The following is an 18272-nucleotide window of genomic DNA, read 5'->3' as shown; positions in this document are numbered from 1 at the left end:
TGGGTGTGATCTAGTTGGAGAAAGAGTGTCACTGAGTTCAGGCTTGGAGGTTTCAAAAGACTTGTGCCACTGCCAGTATGTCCTCTCTGTCTCCTTTTGCAAATCAAGATGTGAACACTCAGCTGTTCTTGCCACCATGCCTTTGTTCTGACACCATAGACTCTAACCTTTGAAATCACAATCAAACCTAATTAAATTAGGTTTAAAAATTATATTAAATAAAAAGGTATAAAACCTTTCATAAATTGCCTTTGTTGTGGTATTCTGTCATAGCAGCAGGAAAACTAGAAGAGCATCAATACCAACAGTCCCACCCACTAAGGCAAGAAGATCACTTTAGTATAGAAGACCAGCCTGAGCAATATAGCAAGACATTTTCCTCTTCCCTAAATGTCCTCACTATGATGAATAAACTTCCCTTCTATATTATTCTGTGCCTTTCTCATGTCACTCTAGCCATAAGTTAAACACTCATACTTATGGAACTCTGTCCTTAATGACAAGTCACTTAACCTTGCTTACTTTTGTCTTCAAAGTTCTTAGTCATCTAAAATATGTATTTTATTCATGAATTTATTCATGAATGTTTCTATTTATTTATTCATGAATATGGTCTTATTTATCTAAAATATGCATTTTAAGCCCATCACCAATAAGGAACGTGATTAAAACTGAACTTTGAGATGTATTCTAGCCATCTTAAACTTCCGTTTCTGATCTCTGGCTTTTCTATTTGCTTAATAAGAAACAGTATCAAATCGACAGTTATCACATCTGTTCTAAGTTGCTGTCGCATTTTCTGAACTTGATTAAAGTCTTCCCTCCCTTATTACAAATACACAAAGTACATTTTATGTTCTCAATTGTGTGGAAACCTTTTGCTACACCTATACTAAGGGATGAGCCCATCTCTCTCCTCCTTTAATAAGTTAAAAGTGAATGGCAAAAGAAAGGCATGGTGGCAGGAACAATTGAAAGTCCACATCATGATCTGCAAATATGAGGCAGCAAGGGCAGAAAAGCAAAGCCCAGCTCTTTCTAAAAAATTTAGGCAAAATTCTATCCTTCCTCCACATATTAGCATGTTTATACCTATGACACCATCTAATTTTGCTTTTGCAAATTTAGAATATGGGTCGGCTTTTAGTATATAGGTTTGACATTTGGTACCTGATATACTCCATTATTACCTCATATAAAACTGAGTTAAGAAGAAAGTAACATTTAATATCCTATTATTTCAGTTTACCTGTTTAACACTGAACTTCCCCTAACTGTTCAATGCAACAGTCAAGCATTTTTATAGATGCCTGAGACATGATAGGCAACCAACAAACTGCTGAATGCTGGAAACCTGAAAATGCTAACCAAAATATACAAAAATTAAGCCTGAGTCATACTTATAAATTTCTAGAAAAATTATTAATAATTTGGTGTCCTTATTACCAGTTCATAATGTTTTACTCTGAATAGTCACTATTACTAAACATTACTCATACTTATTTCTACTTAGAAATAAGTCAATTGACTATTAAAATGTCTATTAATTATACATACTGCAACTTTTAAAATTCTCTCTTCATAACCCACTGCTGTTAACTAGTATGTAATCTATTCTTTTCTAACCAATTTTATTTTTAAAAGAAAGCATTAACTCCAAAACTATACTATTTCCCCTCAAGTTTTTATTTCCTCAGAGAAATGTTTTATTTATATAGTCAAACCCTTTCAAGTTCCCCCTTTCAATTTCTAGCTTTGGTGTCATATTTAGAAAATATATTTCCCTACTTCCAAATACCATTTCACTTGTCCAACAAATGGATATGTGGAAGTTATAAGACAACTTGGAGGAATCAGTCCTCTCCTTCCACCACATGAACTTAGGTTGTCAGGCTTTGTGGCAACCATTTATGGAGTGAGCCACCTCACTATATATTATTTAGTCTATTTATAATTTAATCTAACCCTTGACCCAAAGGTCTGTTCACAGTGAATAGACTAAAAATTCATGTATAGAACCAACTTATAAAATAAAAGATACAGGACTATTTACTAGTTAGACTATTATTATAAATCTAACAGATTTACTAGTTAGACTATTCAGTCAAATGCTTACTTGCAATGCCAAATGCACACCCAATCTCCAAAGTTAAGATCTGTTTTATCTGGATTTTCATTTTCAGTTTGCTTCCTTGAGTTAGTATTACACCAAAGTTGCAGACAGCTAGAACCAGTTAAAAGACGATTACCTAAAGAAATATACATGATTAGTCATCATTTACTACATAAATTGTTAACATTGAGTTAAAATACATACTCAATAATTTCTTATAATACTATAAAGTACAATAGAGTTTCTAAAAAGAAACTGAAAAAGAATAGTTTGAAGTTAGCTAGATGGGCAAAGGCATTTGCTTCCACGCCTGATACCTGAGTTCTATTGCCAGGACCCTTATGATGGAAGGATAGAACTAACTCCTACAAATTGTCCTCCGACCCTATGTATGAACAATAGCATGTACACACCCATACATACATAAACATAATAAGTAATGTAAGTTTAATAAAGATATATATGTATTTAAAACAAGAGAATAATTTTTAAGAGCTTGGATCTGTCAAAATCCTGCTACAGGAGGAAATGATTCCATGAATCCCTACCCTTCCCTTGAGGATTAGAAACAGATAATAAAAGCTGGGGGTAGGAACCAGAGATAAACCACCCCTCCCTGATTATCTACATAGTTATCATTCCTGGAAAGAAAAGACAGTATATTTTTTGTCACAGCCACTGGCAGAGAGCCCATATTAGAAATAATCTCTCACTCAGAATCCTGTAAGAACCCTAATACATGCAATGCGTGACGAAGGAAGGAAAGAAGGAAGAAAGCAGGGAGGGAAGGAGGGAGGGAGGAAAACAGGTAAGGAGTTAGAGAGAGGGAAGAAAGGAAGGGAAAGAGGAAAGGAAAAAAACAAAGAAGAGAAAATGTATTAGTTCAGCAAAAGGACAAACTTTAGATCGGAAATTCAGAAATCCTGTGTCTAAGTCTTTTAATTAGTCATGCAGATTGGATCTAACTGGGCAATATTAGACCTCCAATTTCTTATCTGTAAATTCAGAGCTTTCTAGAGTTATAAGGATTAACTGTAACTTGTACAAAGTCTGTAACTAGGGACCCTGCAATATAACTTTCTCATACCTTACAACAAGAATAGAATTTGTTTCTCTTGTGTCTTGAATATCTGGACTCCTACCTTGTTTAGAACAAAGAATGAAACAGGAAAATTCTCTGGATAAGGAAAGCCAATTTGCTTTATTTATTTTTGTCTTCACCACAGTCACACAGATAAAATATGTAAGAGTAATAAAAACAAACTAGTTAAATGACATTTGTTCCAGTTAATCTTGTTATTTTCCTTACCTGTGGGATCCCAGGTTAAATTATGTGCTATTGAGTCCAGAAAAAATTGGCCACTTTTCTGCCACTGACTATAAAATTCCTAAAATCAGAAAAAAGTCACATAGATAATTACGATTAGCATCCCTTCTATCAAATGAACTAGTTCACATTTGCTGTAATCATAATAATGCAGTCATTTTTAGGAACAAAACAATTAGTTGTGAGAAATACAAACTAAACTAGCAGTTCTCAACACATATTTCTGATGTGAGTACTGCTAGGAAGCAAAATTACAGTTATGAAGCAGCAATGAAATAATTTTATGGTTGAGGGGTCACCATGACATGAACTGTATTAAAGGGTAAAGCCTTATGAAGATTGAGAAACACTGAATTAGATGATAAAGACGACTATTTTTTTAAGAAAGAGGACTTTTTAAAGACTACCTATTGCTGGGGTCTGAAAGTCTATACTTAGTATAAATAATCAAGAAACATATTTTAAATGACCTCACATCAAACATTGTTCACATTATTTATTTTATTATACTAAAGTCCAAAGTTTAAGTCCAAAGTGTGTGTCCAAGAATCAACTAATTAAATATTCTTCTCTTAATGTTTCATCTCTACCTGAGCTATATTACTTCCTTAATGTAGGACTTTCACACTCTTTCAACCATCTTTTATTGGAATCTACAAATCTGTAAAAAAATTGATGTGTCACTATTTATACATATTAAAACCAGAAATATCATTACTACTTAAGAGGGAAAACTCCTGGAAACTGTCCTCTGGCCTCCACAGGTGCCCTCTTCCCAGTTAAAGAAATGTAAGAAAAACTTTAGATTACTTCTAGCAGTAAGGGCCTCTAATACTAGATTAACTAGGTAACCTATAGACATTAACAGAAATCAGAGAGAATGTTGGAAACTTCATTAAACTGAATGCTGATGAATGGCCCCCAGAGTGGTACATGCCTAAACTCAGCACTTGGGAATCTGAAACAGGACAATTGAGAGCACAAGGCTAATCTGAACTCATATGAGTTCTGTGCTTGTCTTGGGCTACATGGCAAGATTCTGTATCAAAGAGGGGAAAAGAGTAATGGGAAGGGGAAAAAGAAAAGGTAATTTTTAAGATACTACTGATTCAAGTAAAAGATACTACTGATTGACCCCCAAGTGATCAGGAGCTATGTAAGGGTAGTTCTACCATTTAATTATCTACAGTTCTAATCTTTAATATATCAACTTATAACAACTCTATTAAGAATGAATAAATGCCAGTTAATTTCAGAGTTGAGGAAAGAGGGTCATAAGGTGGCTTTTATTAAAATCACATGGGAGCCCAGTGTGATTGCACACACCTTTAATCACAGCCCTCGGGAAGCAGACGCAGGCAGATCTCTGAGTTTGAGGCCAGCCTGATCTACATAGTGAGTCCCAGGATAGCCAGGGCTACACAGAGAAACCCTGTCTTAAAAAACAAACAAACAAACAAACAACAACAACAACAACACAAAGATTAAGATAATACAGATAAAAGCAACAGAAATGGAAACCAATCCTATAACTTCTAATCCTAGTCTTTCACTTCCCCTATGTTGATGCTTTCATGTGGCTTAGGAATTGCTAGTTTAATCTTTACAGTGACTACAAAGACATGGAAAAGAATGTAACTCATCTGTTATACTCAAGAGCATTAAAACATATGAAATCTAGTAACTAACCCCTAATAATACCTAATTATACCTAACTAATAAACTATTAGTTAACAAACTTTCTAAATTCTTATATACCTTTCTTATAAAGAACAGCATTTACTGACCTGACAGCAGCTATATTACATGATATAATAAAAACAAAAAAGTCCAAGAAATGTCTTAACACTGAAAGCAAATCATGTAACCATAAGAACAAAGATATAAAAGGGCAGAAAACTTAAGAGTGCCCTATTAACCAATAATAAAGTACTTAGACTAAACAATGGTATCTGATAGTAGCAATAAAGTAATTTCCAAACTTTAAGTTATTGACCCTGTCTAGTATAAAACAAAACAGTCAGAAGGAAAACAAAAAACTTTAAGACATTTGGTTGACACGATTTACTTTAATTCAATTCCTATAAAAATTTAATTATATTTTAACATGAAAATTGGACTTAATTTGTATATTCAATTATGGTCTATAACTTATACTAGTTTACTGTATGGTCACTTTGCTATTTTTACACTAGACATATTTCAATTCTGAAGAAAAATAATAATAAATTACTGACCAAATTTTTTTCTTTTTTCGGCAGACTGACTGGTTCAAAAACAGAGATAACATTTCCATAGGATGCTGCAATCTTAAGAAAAACAATTATAAGTAGATTAACATACTTAAAGATCAAAAGACTAAATGAAATAACTATTATAGCTATATTTTAAATATGCAAATGATTTTACTGATCAGTACTTGAGAATGTTAGTTTTCAAGACCATCAGATGGTATGAGAATATCAGCACTGCTACCTTCTGTATATATTTTCAAAGACTTCTCTATCTGCACTTATAATAATATACTACTAATTTTCTAACAGTCATGTCAAAAATGAAAATATTCATAAACACTTAGCATGCAGTAAACAAGACTATAATGTCAATTATTTTCCTCACAGAAGAAAGCATGTAAATATAATATTTGCCAAATACAAAATTTGTCAGGATTTTTTACATGTGTTTTAGAAGGGCATGGTGGCACACACTCCCAGCACTCAGGGAGGCAGAGGCAGGCAGATCTCTGTGAGTTCAAAGCCAAACTAAAAGATAGGTTTAAGCTATATCACATTTGAATTTTACAAGGCAATGAGAAGTTAAGAATGTTTTGAAGCTGATAAACAAGAAATACACAGATACAGTTTCTCAGAATAATTTGGTGGTTATATGAAGAAAATATAGTGATGAGAAAATACTGGTGCTGATGTCAAGGAGTGTTTTCTTTTTTTTAATTTTTAAATTTTTATTTGTTATTTATTACAATTTATTCACTTTGTATCCCGGCTGTGGCTCCCTCATCTCTTCCCAGTCCCACCCTCCTTCCTAGTCCACTGATAGGGGAGGTCCTCCTCTCCTTCTATCTGACCCTAGCCTATCAGGTCTCATTACCCACCTCTGCAGCCTGGCTGCATCTCTGAGGGGGAGGTGATCAAAGAACTAGCCACTGAGTTCATGCCAGAGATAGCCCCTGCTCCCCTTATTAGGGAAACCATTTGGAAACTGAGCTGCCTAAGGGCTATATCTGAGCAGGGGGTCTAGGTCCTCTCCATGCATGGGTATTGGCTGGAGTATCATTGAGTGCAGGACACTTGGGCCCAGGTTTTTTGGTGTCCTTGTGGAGCTCCTGTCCCCTCCAAGTCTTTCTATCTCCTTATTCCATAAGATTCCCAGCACGCTGCCCAAAGTTGGGCTATGAGTCTCAGTATCTGCTTTGATACCCTGATGGGTAAAGTCTTACAGATACCCTCTGTGGTAGGCTCTTGTCCTGTTCTCTGTCTTCTCCCACTTCCAACATCTATCAAGTTTGCCCTTCTGAATGAAATTAAGCCTCTTCCCTAGGGTCTTCCTTATTGTATAGCTTCTTTAGGCCTACAGATTTTAATATGTTTATCCTATATTATATGGCTAATAACCACTTATAAGTGATATTATAAGACACTTATACCATATGTGTCTTTGTGCTTCTGGATTACCTCACTCAGGATGATCTTTTCTAGTTCTACCCATTTGCCTACAAATTTCATGATTTCTTTATTTTTAACTGCTAAGTAGTATTCTCTGTGTAAATGTAGCACATTCCAGTATCCATTCCTCAGTTGCGGGACATCTAGGTTGTTTCCAGATTCAGGCTATCACGAATAAAGCTGCTTGCTACAAACACAGTTGAGCAAACATCCATCTTAAAGTCAGTCAGAGGTACCTTAGTACCAGACACTAAAAATTTTCTTCCTGATACTTTAAGGACCTGTTCATCTTTCCTTAGTCAAACTTGTGGTCTCCTGCTCCTGGGAGGCAACCACATGGATGGCAAACTTAGCACAGATACAAGATGGGCTCAGCACCCTACAGCCCAGAACTCCTGGACTCAAGAAACCCTCCAGCTTCTACCTCCAGAGTAGCTGCAACTATAGGTATGTGTCATCCTGCCTGGTTTCTTGATACTTTAGGAAAGGCTTTGATTATAGTGCTACTTATAAAAAAGAAAACTTACCTTTTATTAGTTTGATTGTAAAACCAAATGATTTCATCCTAAGCTAGCCAATCATAAAATTTAGTGACTCTTCATAAAAAGCTCTTGCTGGAAGCTATCACATTTCCAACATTAATTAGCTCTATGAATCTGAATGATACTTAAATAAGTTTTTTAATAATAACAAAAGATTACAGAACTACAGAACTAGGAGAGCAAATATTAAAAGCTGAAAAAAAAAAGAAAAAGAAAAAGAAGAGAAGGGGGGGGAACCTTACAGGGAATCCTAAAATGAAGAACATGTGTCTAACACTGTTGTGTCTACCCAAGAGGCAGATATATGAGAGATATTTCTAACTATATTGAAAAGAAGTGCTATAATGTGACAAAGACAATGGCAGTATAACCAATAAAGACTAAAATAGAAATGCCTTTTGTCAAAAGTATCATAAGGCACCTAACATGGTGGTATGTGCCTTTAATCCCAGCACTAAGGAGACAGAGGCAGAACGATATGTGAGCTCAAGGCCAACCTGGTCTACATACAAAGTTCCATGCTAGCCAGACCCTGTCTCAAAAAAAAAACGTAAATACATATATGTGTGTGTGTATGTGTGGTGTGCGCGCACACGTGAGCCTAATCATCTAGACTTACTTGGTGCTATTTGAAGGTGTGTCTGTTGCCTAGTATGACTCCTAGCAGGACACTACACAACTACAGTTAAACTGATAAACAAAAACTACATGTTTTTATTTGTTGTTATTATTTTACTTTCAATTTACTATTTTTATTTTTCATATACAGAGCCCTGACAGTTTTTTTTTCCTAGAGTTTAATTTATGGACCCTTTCTGTTTTCTAGAAGTTACTAAAATAAATACCTGTCTACAAAGAAAGACTACCAAATATTTTGTCTTTCAAAAATAATGCTATTCCTTTTCTTTTTAAGGATCCTAACATCTCAGGAGGTTTGGTTTTATATTAATTTTGTTTTCTAAAGCAAAAAAGAAGCTTTAGATATGTTTATAGGTAATAAGTATTATGTTTCTATCTCAATTAGTAGAGAAGATTATGATACATCTTAAAATTAATTCCTAACTGGGTCTGATGGCTCATGCCTATAATCTCAACATTCAAGAGACAGACAGTGGGACTGCTGTGAGCTCAAGGCCAGCCTAGGCCGCACTGTGAGTTCGAGGACAAGCTATACTTGTCTCAATAGTTAAAAAACAAAAACAAAAAACAAAAAAAAACACGTGAAGGGATGGTTCAGTGATTAAGAGTATGTGCTACTCTTGTAAAGGACCTAGGTCTGGTTCCAAGAACCCATAGAACCACCTGTTAAGTCCAGGCCCAGATAATCCAAAACCCTCTTCTGGAATCCTTGTTTGCATGTGCACAAATGCGTGCACAGGAGCACGTACACTCGCGTGCTCACAGACACTCAAGCATACACATAAAGCATACACATAAAATAAAAATAAGTATTTTAAAACCACAACAAATCACACCAGAATTCATGACAGTTTCCAAAATTCATCTTAGAGTGACAAAGAAATCTGTAGCTTTGTCCTTGGAAAGAAGGTCTTAATAGGAGATACGTATTTCAGAGATTATACTGACAAAAAAAAAATTCTCAAAACCATGCATGTTACCATAAGATTACAAACCTTGCCTTGTTGCAATGAACAGTCTACACATCCCACTTGTATATTTCCATGCTTAGCGCCTGGGATGATCTGTAATCTTTCAAAATTACTTCCCAGTATCACAATGTCACATCCAGATGCATAGGCCTAAAAGGTAAAATAAAAACGATAGACATTTCAAGAAAATATGTACAAAGCTGGCATTAAATATTGTTTAAAACACATAAAATTTTAATTGCTTCTGAGACAGCCTTTATTTTAACTATTTCTTTCCTTCCTGCATATAATTCAACTGCAAATCAACCCCATTTAAAACAATCATACTCATTTCTTTTATCTTCACCGAATGTTCTCATCCTTGTTTGTAACATCTTTTCTGTTCTACTGTTAACAATTGCTTATCTCTTTGTCTATTTTCAAACCAAAAACTGACTTGTGAAGATGTTTACTGAATCAAGTCATAATCCCTTCTTAAATTTTAAAGCTTCCCTCTACACTTGCAATAAACCCCAACTCTTTCCCATGACAGCTCGTTACGTGATTTTCCTTCTATAAATCCATCTCAGGCACTTCTGCCTGTTTCCTTAGATCACCTGGTTGTCCTTACGCTGCCCTTCCTTCTGGTTCTTTTTTGCATTTCAAGGTGACTTATCTACCTTTCATTTGCCTTGTCTTTACCTACCTCAGGGCTTCTTAAACTTTTTCCATTTGAAATTATTACATGGCCCAAGGTACACAGATATATAAAGTATAAAAACCAAACATTTAATGATAATAAATCATAATTATTTTAAAGCAAGTATTTGGCATATACATATTTTACCATTTATAAAAGGTAAAAGCAAACTTGTATTGTTTTTTTTATATAAAAATAAATCTTGGTGGAACATCTGATGCAAAAGAAAACAGAACATGTTGTCTACTAATTTTCACTTTACAAATAGGCAAAAGTATGCTTAGAGAAATTCCAGAAATTGTTGGAATTCTGTCCTAAGAATAAGGCAAAATTTATTGAATGATTTCTGGTGAAACTCAGCAACTCAAAAACAAAATTTTAAATCAAACATTCTAACACTACACAAGTCCAAAGAGACACTAATCTGAATGCCTGATATCTGTTAGGACCACCTGCCCAGGGATGGCACTGACCATAATGTGCTTAGTCTTTGGAGCACTTGATGCCATCCCAGGCTCTCTGCATCCTACTTGTTCTCACAGTATTTACTAATCCCTACCTCTCTAGTTGCTTGGGATGGAATGATAAAGGATACCATGGTCCCCAGAATAAAAGAACTACGCTACGGTTTGAAAATGAAAACAGAGGCCAGGTAGTGGTGGCACACCCTTTTAATCCCAACCTCTCCTGCACAGTGAGTTCCAGGACAGCCAGGGCTGTATACAAAGACCTTGACTCAAAAATTAACTTTTTAATTTCAAGAGGAATAACCAATCTGACTAGAGATTTCTACTTTAAGTCTTTAGAAATAAGTAGTTAGCTAAATATTAAAATCCTTTCTGCAAAAGCAGACCAAGTTGAAAAGTTGCTTGAAGAAATGTGTAAAAGTGCCTGGACATAGGAGGGATGAGTACTTAGGATTCCTATTGTACAACTTGGGAACAGCATAGATATAGGTCAAGTTTAAGAAGGAAGCTTCTACAGGAAAAGTGACAAGAGACTGAAAACGTTTATTAAAATACCTGAAGAGGTCACAATTATCTTAGCTTCCCTTCTGTTCTGGCAGTGTTAAACTGGAGATAAGCATGACTGCATTCAAGGACATAAGTTAAAACACTATTTCATTAAGGTAGTAGAAATAAAGACAAATGGAGAGGTCTGAAAATTATTTAAGAGGTAGACTCTACAGGATATGAAAAAATGTTGGAGGAGGAAGTGCTGAGGATTTTTACCAAGCCTCAAACTTTGAAAATCAGCTAGGGCTGGGTGGTGGTGGCACATGCCAGGACTACACTGAGAAAATCTGTCTCAGAGAAAGAAAAACCACTGGATAAAGGAACTATTCTCAAGATAATCATATAGGAAAACAATCCAAACAAGGGGAGAAGGAAAGGTTGTAAGATACACCAACAGGGGAAAATGAGTCTAAACGATGAATTTGAATATTTGTGGTACTTTCAAATGAAAAAGCCAAGGATCGTTTAAGTGTATCAGTTTGAAATTCTAAGACAGAGATCTCACCACTGCAGGCAATATACCCAGGCAGTGAATACAGAATGAAAGACCACCTCAGCGGGATTATCACCCTGAAAGGTACCTTCCAAAGAACACTGAGAATAAGTAGAAGGAAGAAAAGGGATGAGGAGGAGGAGGAGGAAAAGGGAAAAAAAAGAAGTGAGTTATAACTAAGTTAAGGAAAAACAAGACAATGGTGAACTGACAAATGGCAAAGAGAAAGAAACATAAAAGACGCTTGTTAACTGGGGTGGTTTTGACAACTAAAGAGACAGGCTGCTAGGAAGTATTATTCTTTAAGATGAAAGTTTTAAGCATGTCTTAAAAATTCCAAAAAAAAATGTACATACTAAAGGACCAAGGCTCCAGATAGAACGTGAAAATATAAAATCAGGAGGATAAGGAAAGGGGTTAACCTGGGGCACATAGGTCAGAGCACAGCATTCATTGAACAAAGGCAAAAAAAAAAAAAAAAAAAAAAAAAGGATGCTGATACCGTAGCTTTGGCTTGTAACTGAAAACGAAGGCGTGATCACTTGACAGAGTCCAGGTGGGTGTTTATATCTGGAACAGAATATTGGGGTGGGAGGTTTCAGAACATGAGATAAAGAAAATGAACAGATGGGTGGGCATATTCCTGGGAAGCTTTGTGATCCCAAAAAGTTGGCAAATATGATTACATTTTTCAGTTTTATTTATATTATCTAGGAGTGCCCAAAGGCCAAGAACAGAGGAACAAAAAGGAACAAAGAAAAGAAGTGTACTGGGTCTGGCTGAACTCAAGAAAACAAGGGGCAGGAGGTAGTAGTGCACACCATTAATACCAGCAGAGACTAGTATATCTCTGTGAGTTCAAGAGCAGCCTGGTCTACAGAGTGAGTTCTAGGACAGCCAAGGCTACACAGAGAAACCCTGTCTCAAAAAACAAAACAAGAAAACAAGATTTAAGAAAGTTAAAAGATGTTGACAACGAAGAGTATTATTAAATTAACTCATGTCAAATTACCTAAATTATAAGATGTAGATGTCTAAAAATAACCTTGTTAAATAATAAGAGCAAGGTTCAAAGTCTGGTTTTCACATTCTTTAGCACATAAATATATGAATTCCACAGTCACAAGTCAAATGCTAGAAAATATAGGAGCAGAGAGAGTAAGGAGAAGGAGCACATGCCCTTGCATGCAAGAAGCCCTGGCTTCACTCTCCAGCTTTAATCTTGCTCACAGACACATATACCTATTTCAGTTCTAAGTCCAAAATAAATGGATGTCATTACTAAAAGAAAGAGCACATGATTCTTTTGCTACCATGTTTCCCAAAGTTTGCAGAAAGTGGAGCCAGTGTCCTATTTCAATTTGAAGACAGTTTTCTGTTTTGCTTTTTTTTTTTTTAAATGACTTTTTCTTTTTTGTTTTGTTTTGTTTCAAGGCAGGGTTTCTCTACATAGCCCTGGAACTTCTTCTGTAGACAAGGCTGGCCTTGAACTCAGTTGGCCACCTGCTTCTGCCACCCAAGTGCTGGGGTTAAAGTTGGTGTGCCCGGCTTGTTTTGTGTTTTTGAGTATATAAATGTATATAATCTGTGCTAACAAAGTAGATGATAATATAAATTAAGTATCATGTGAAAGTCACTTAAAGTAGTTTTATCAATATTTAAAATTCATTTAACCTCTAGGAATTATATTGCCTTGTGGATGATAAAACTGAAAGTATAACAAAAGAAAAATGCCTTAGGGGGGGTGGGAAGGAAAAGGGAGAGAGGGTATGACAGGGAGGAGATGAGGGAGGGGGACACAATCGGGATATAAAGTGAATAATTTGTAAAGAATAAAAAAATAAAGACAAGAAAAATGCCTTAAAAAGAGCTGTCAAACAGGCCTGCTGGTACATTCCCTTAGTAATCCCAGCAGTAGTGAGGCTGGAGAGGGCTCTAAATCCAAGGTCAACCTTGGCTACCTCATGAACTCGATAGCCTGGGATACATAGTAATACTTTGCTTCAAAAATAACAACAAAAGCCAGCATGTTGGTGCACACCTTCCATCAGAGGCAGAAGGATTTCTGTGAGTTCAAAGCCAGCTTGGTCTACAGAGTGAGTTCCAGGACAGCCAGAGATAAGGGAAACTATCTCAAAAACCAAAAATTTAAACATTAAAGCTTTGTCTGATATAAATTATTCATAGAAACTCACTTAATGACGCTCTTATTGTATTACGGAAGGTTACCAAATAAATGTAGCTCAATGATAAAGTGAGTATTTAACATGCTTCTGGCTCGGGGTTCAATTCCCAGCACTACAAACAAACAATAGCAACAATAGTGTGTTGGATTATCAAATACTCTGTCATAAAATATTCATATATTACAACTGGTACACCAACCACTTATGTCAGATCTACAGCAAGCCAGGATAATGGCATATATAATATAGCACTTGGCTGGCAGAGGTTAGAGTTACATAGCAAAATCCGGTCTCAAAAAACAAACAAACATACAAACAAAAAGAACAAAAACAAAACCCAAAAACCTGTAATTAGAATACTCTGTTCCTAACTAATGAAGGTCCTCAGCTGAAAGCTCTCCAGATAGGCACAAGTTACCTTAAGTTACTGACTCTGAGAGTAAACAAAATGCAATGCACAGGAATAACTGAGTCCCATGCACAGGGAAGCACCAATCACAAGAACATTCAAAATTTCAAAGTCTGACAAGTAATCTGGAGTAAATTCCAAAATATAGAGTTTGTTGGAGTTTGTTTTCATGAACCTTTTGTTTTTAATCAATCATATCAGGTAAATGCCCTAAAAAATTTTCTTTCTTAGAATATGTGGTTAAATGATTCAAGTTTGATTATGTTGTAATTAGTTTATTCCCTTTTTAAAAAAATATAATATTGACATTTAGTATTATTTTAATAATTTTTATTAAGTATATACATATTCCAATAAATCATCTTAACTGATAAAAATAAAACAAAAAATTTAAAACAAAGCCCAACTTATGCTACTTGTAATGGCATTACAGGCAACATGAACACTTTTCACTTCCTCCAGATAGGTACAAAGGCAAACTTTCCCCTTCTATAAACTCCCACCCACAAAGACTCACACATCCCTACACAAACACACACACCCTTCATAAAATATTTCTATCTTCCCAATATAGCAATCATACTTGCCTGTATCAATAAAGTATCCCTAAAACGAAACAAAGAATGATTACAATCACAGAAATTGGAAAAAGAACACTTTAGTCTCCCTACCAAAAGCCCCATTGAACCATATTTGCGTTTTTCCATTGTAATCTGGATCCCCTTAGCTATGAGCAGTGAGTTACCCAATATTAAAGACAGTCGGAAGCTATAAACTATTTGTTTTTTCCTCCACTGAGTTAGAAAGTCCTAAATATTAGCACAATCTGTCTCTTAAAAATTAACCCCCTTGAAAAATCAGCAAGATAGCTCAGAGAGTAAGGGTACTTGCTACAAGACCCAATCAATGACCTAAGTTCAATTCCCCAGAACTGAGTGCAATCAAGAGTGGATGGAGAAAACAATCTCCCAAAGCTGTCTGTCCTCTGACGGACTACCATGCATGTGCCATGTACAGACATAAATGAAATGTAACAAAATTACAGAAAATAAATTCACTCCCTATTTCTTTCAAAACACACTGTCATCACCAAGGATGGATTAACTACAAAAGGAAAAGAAAAAAGTATTACTTTTATGTCAGCATCCTACACAAAGTATTAGACATCTAGATTTTAATTAATGGTATCTTTTTAAATCGCCATGAGTTGTAAACAGAGCATTTTCTCCCCCCAAAAACAAAAGCTATTAATAGATCAAGATTAGAACACACACACTACAAACAAACAAACAGAAAGAAATGAAAATGAAAACAATGAGGGAAGCATTACTGTAACCAAGAAAAAAAATAATTTTGGCTCAATGTACCCACTGTCTCCTCTAATTCCTCACTCTATGTTGATGATAAAATGTGTATGTAACAAAGGGAGAACAAAAAAAATTAAGAAACTTTCATAGAAACACTGTACTTACATTCAAATCTAAATTATTAAAAGTAATTACAAAAGCAGTAAAGCTTCCTTGCCCACCCATCAAGTCAACCAATATTTATAAAGTATTTTCTAGTAAAGTAACAGGAATTAGACACAAAAAAATTATAACCTTAATTTAATTCAGAGTTGACATTTAATATGACAAACACCAAGCAGGGTTCCATTAAAAGATAAAAGAAATGAAATTTAAAGGTTAGAAAAGAACTTGCTCAAAAACAACTAATGACAAAGTCGGAGCGGGGATCCAGAAGTCCTGGGCAAAGCCCTCCCTCAAAAGAAAAAGTGAAAACAGCATTGAGGATACATTTCAATAATAGCGAGCTTCCTTCACATCTGAGCATGTGCATGAAAGGCTCACTGGTTTGATTCTTGGAGCAAGATAAAACAACAAAAAAATAGAAAACAAAAGACCAAGCAAGCAAGCAAAAAGCAAGCGAACAAACCAACCTAATTATAAAGAAACATACCTGAAACCAAAGCGGGTTATGACTCAACTATTAAGGATCACTACTATCTCAGTAACTGTCTAGGCACTCACAAAGAAGCCACTGAGGACACATACTCAAGTAAGACTGCTTAATAATGAAACAAAAGCACTCCGAAAGTATAAGTCAGATGGTCATTGCCCACTAGAAGGGCACTAAGGGCAAATACAAACTAGTTTGATGGCATTTAATATAGTAAGAAAAAAAATTAATGTTTTGATATGCTAGCCTGTATTTGTAATTGTACATTTCAAAACATGAAAATTGTTCATTTAAACTCAATTTGAAGTCTGTCAAAACTTTATACAAGAACCAGAGTCTTGTTCTTTGTAATCCCTAATACAATATTTGCAAATGTGTAAAAGGGAAGAACTGCATTTCAGAGATACTACAAAGAATGGAAGAATCCTTCAAGGGGAGGCTGCAAAATCTCAAGTTCCTACCTCAAGCACAACTGCAACAGAGGGAGATTTTTAGTCTTCATGCAAAAGCTATCATTAATTTTTGCTCTTTCTAAAAATATAATTCAAAAGCCAGAGGTCTATGACTTGATCCTCAGATTCTTCATTCCCACTCAAACAAAAGAAGTTAAAAACAAATCTCAAGGGAGGAAACAACAGACTGTTCATAAACATGAAGAGAAAATGGGCAATTTCAGAAAAAGGATTAAGATGCAGCCACTGATTCAAGACACTAAGGGCAAGAAACTTGCTGAAATAAACTACAGCTAACTACAGTGGGGGAAAAAATGACTAATCTTTAAACTCTCACCAAAATTAAAGCGAGCTGGGGTCTCTATGCCAAACTAATTATTTATATTATGTGTTTATGCTTCTAATGTGTGAACAAATGTGAGTGCAACTTATTTGATGGCATGCTTATCTGGAAGCATCTGCAACTGGCAGCCATCAAAGCTTGCTTTAGGAAAAACTGACTCGAAAACAAGACCTGGGCGACAAGTTACATGATAGCATGAAATGACTATGTAACTTTGGCTCCTGAAAACTAACATGGAAGCAATTTGTCAAGGTTTTACAGACTAATGCACGTAGGTGTATAAATGAGCATCACATTACACAAGCTCTGAAGTACCCACACTGCCTCACATACACTCAGAACGCCGTCTTTTAAAAGTTCATAGCATTTGCCTTGGAGAAAGCCCTCACAAAGCTTAGGGGATGACAGAAAATGCAATACATCACTCTTCTATATAGTCTCTCACTGGGAAGACGTCCAAGGAGACTGTATTTCCTTCTCTTAAGGAGAGATAGCAATGTCCAGCTGTGGAGTGACAAAGGCTAAGACCTTTCCCCGCCCCTCACTTCCCCTGAGAATCTTAGGCTAGGCAACCATCAAGAAGCAGAATCTAGACAACCACTAGTGTCATGTGCCCTCCACTGGGAAGTCAGTCTCTACATGAAGGCAATGAGCTTGGCTGGCATAACTCTAAAAGTACAGTTTAAGCATGAAATGCCGCCTAAATCACGTTAAATGCTGAGTATTACTTATTCTAACAAAAGTCCGTCTGTCTGTCTCTCTCTCTCTCTCTCTCTCTCTCTCTCTCACACACACACACACACACACACACAAACACACCACAGAAATTAAGATCCCTAACTCTGGGGTATCTGTTAAGCTGTCTGTGTTTTAACTGTATAAAACTGAATTTTACATTTAATCAAAAAGTTGTAGCTAAACTCATCAGCATACAAATACGTTCAGACTAAAGGTCTCAAGTCCACTGCTGACTTATGACATGAAATTATTAGAAAAGCTAAACTATGATTGAAAAGTGACATTATACTGATAAAGTCAGAAATGTGAGACTAACAGTTGGAAAAAGCAAAGAAAAGCGAGTCACGTCGGCTACATCTTAACTTGACCTTGGCAAACACTGAAAATACAATGGTTCAACTGTCAGTAATTACCGCGAAAACCCTCAAATAAACTTTCCAGGCATTACAAGGCTGTTGCCTATACAACTCAAAAGATGGAAGGAATGAATGAAGAATATTTTCTTCGCAAAGTTGTTCTTCAGTGAACTTTTTAGAAAAATAAATAGAAAGGCGCTGTTTCCATTCTATTGTAATTTGCGTTAGTTTAATACTCAGTAACTGTTTTAAGATACCCACTGTTTTTAACTCCAAAGACTTGACCTTAGAACTGAAGAAAAGAAAGAAAGAAAGAAAGAAAGAAAGAAAGAAAGAAAGAAAGAAAGAAAGAAAGAAAGAAAGAAA

General features: G+C 35.5%; 1 protein-coding gene across 1 annotated transcript in view; it reads right to left on the bottom strand.

Moving 5' to 3' along the window:
- Dmxl1 (Dmx like 1) overlaps window positions 1–18272 on the bottom strand; it is a 142597-nt gene that overhangs the window by 123580 nt on the left and 745 nt on the right. Inside the window, exons 2-5 of the mRNA XM_055622471.1 lie at window positions 9300–9425; window positions 5678–5749; window positions 3423–3501; window positions 2117–2249 (exon numbers count right to left, since the gene is read on the bottom strand). Of these exons, the coding sequence (XP_055478446.1) occupies window positions 2117–2249; window positions 3423–3501; window positions 5678–5749; window positions 9300–9425 (410 nt within the window). The remainder of the gene's footprint in view (window positions 1–2116; window positions 2250–3422; window positions 3502–5677; window positions 5750–9299; window positions 9426–18272) is intronic.

Source organism: Psammomys obesus, unplaced genomic scaffold, assembly GCF_907164565.1.
Source record: "Psammomys obesus unplaced genomic scaffold, mPsaObe1.curated_primary_1811, whole genome shotgun sequence".
Lineage (NCBI taxonomy): Eukaryota > Metazoa > Chordata > Mammalia > Rodentia > Muridae > Psammomys > Psammomys obesus.
This window is presented reverse-complemented; position numbering and strand designations above follow the sequence as displayed.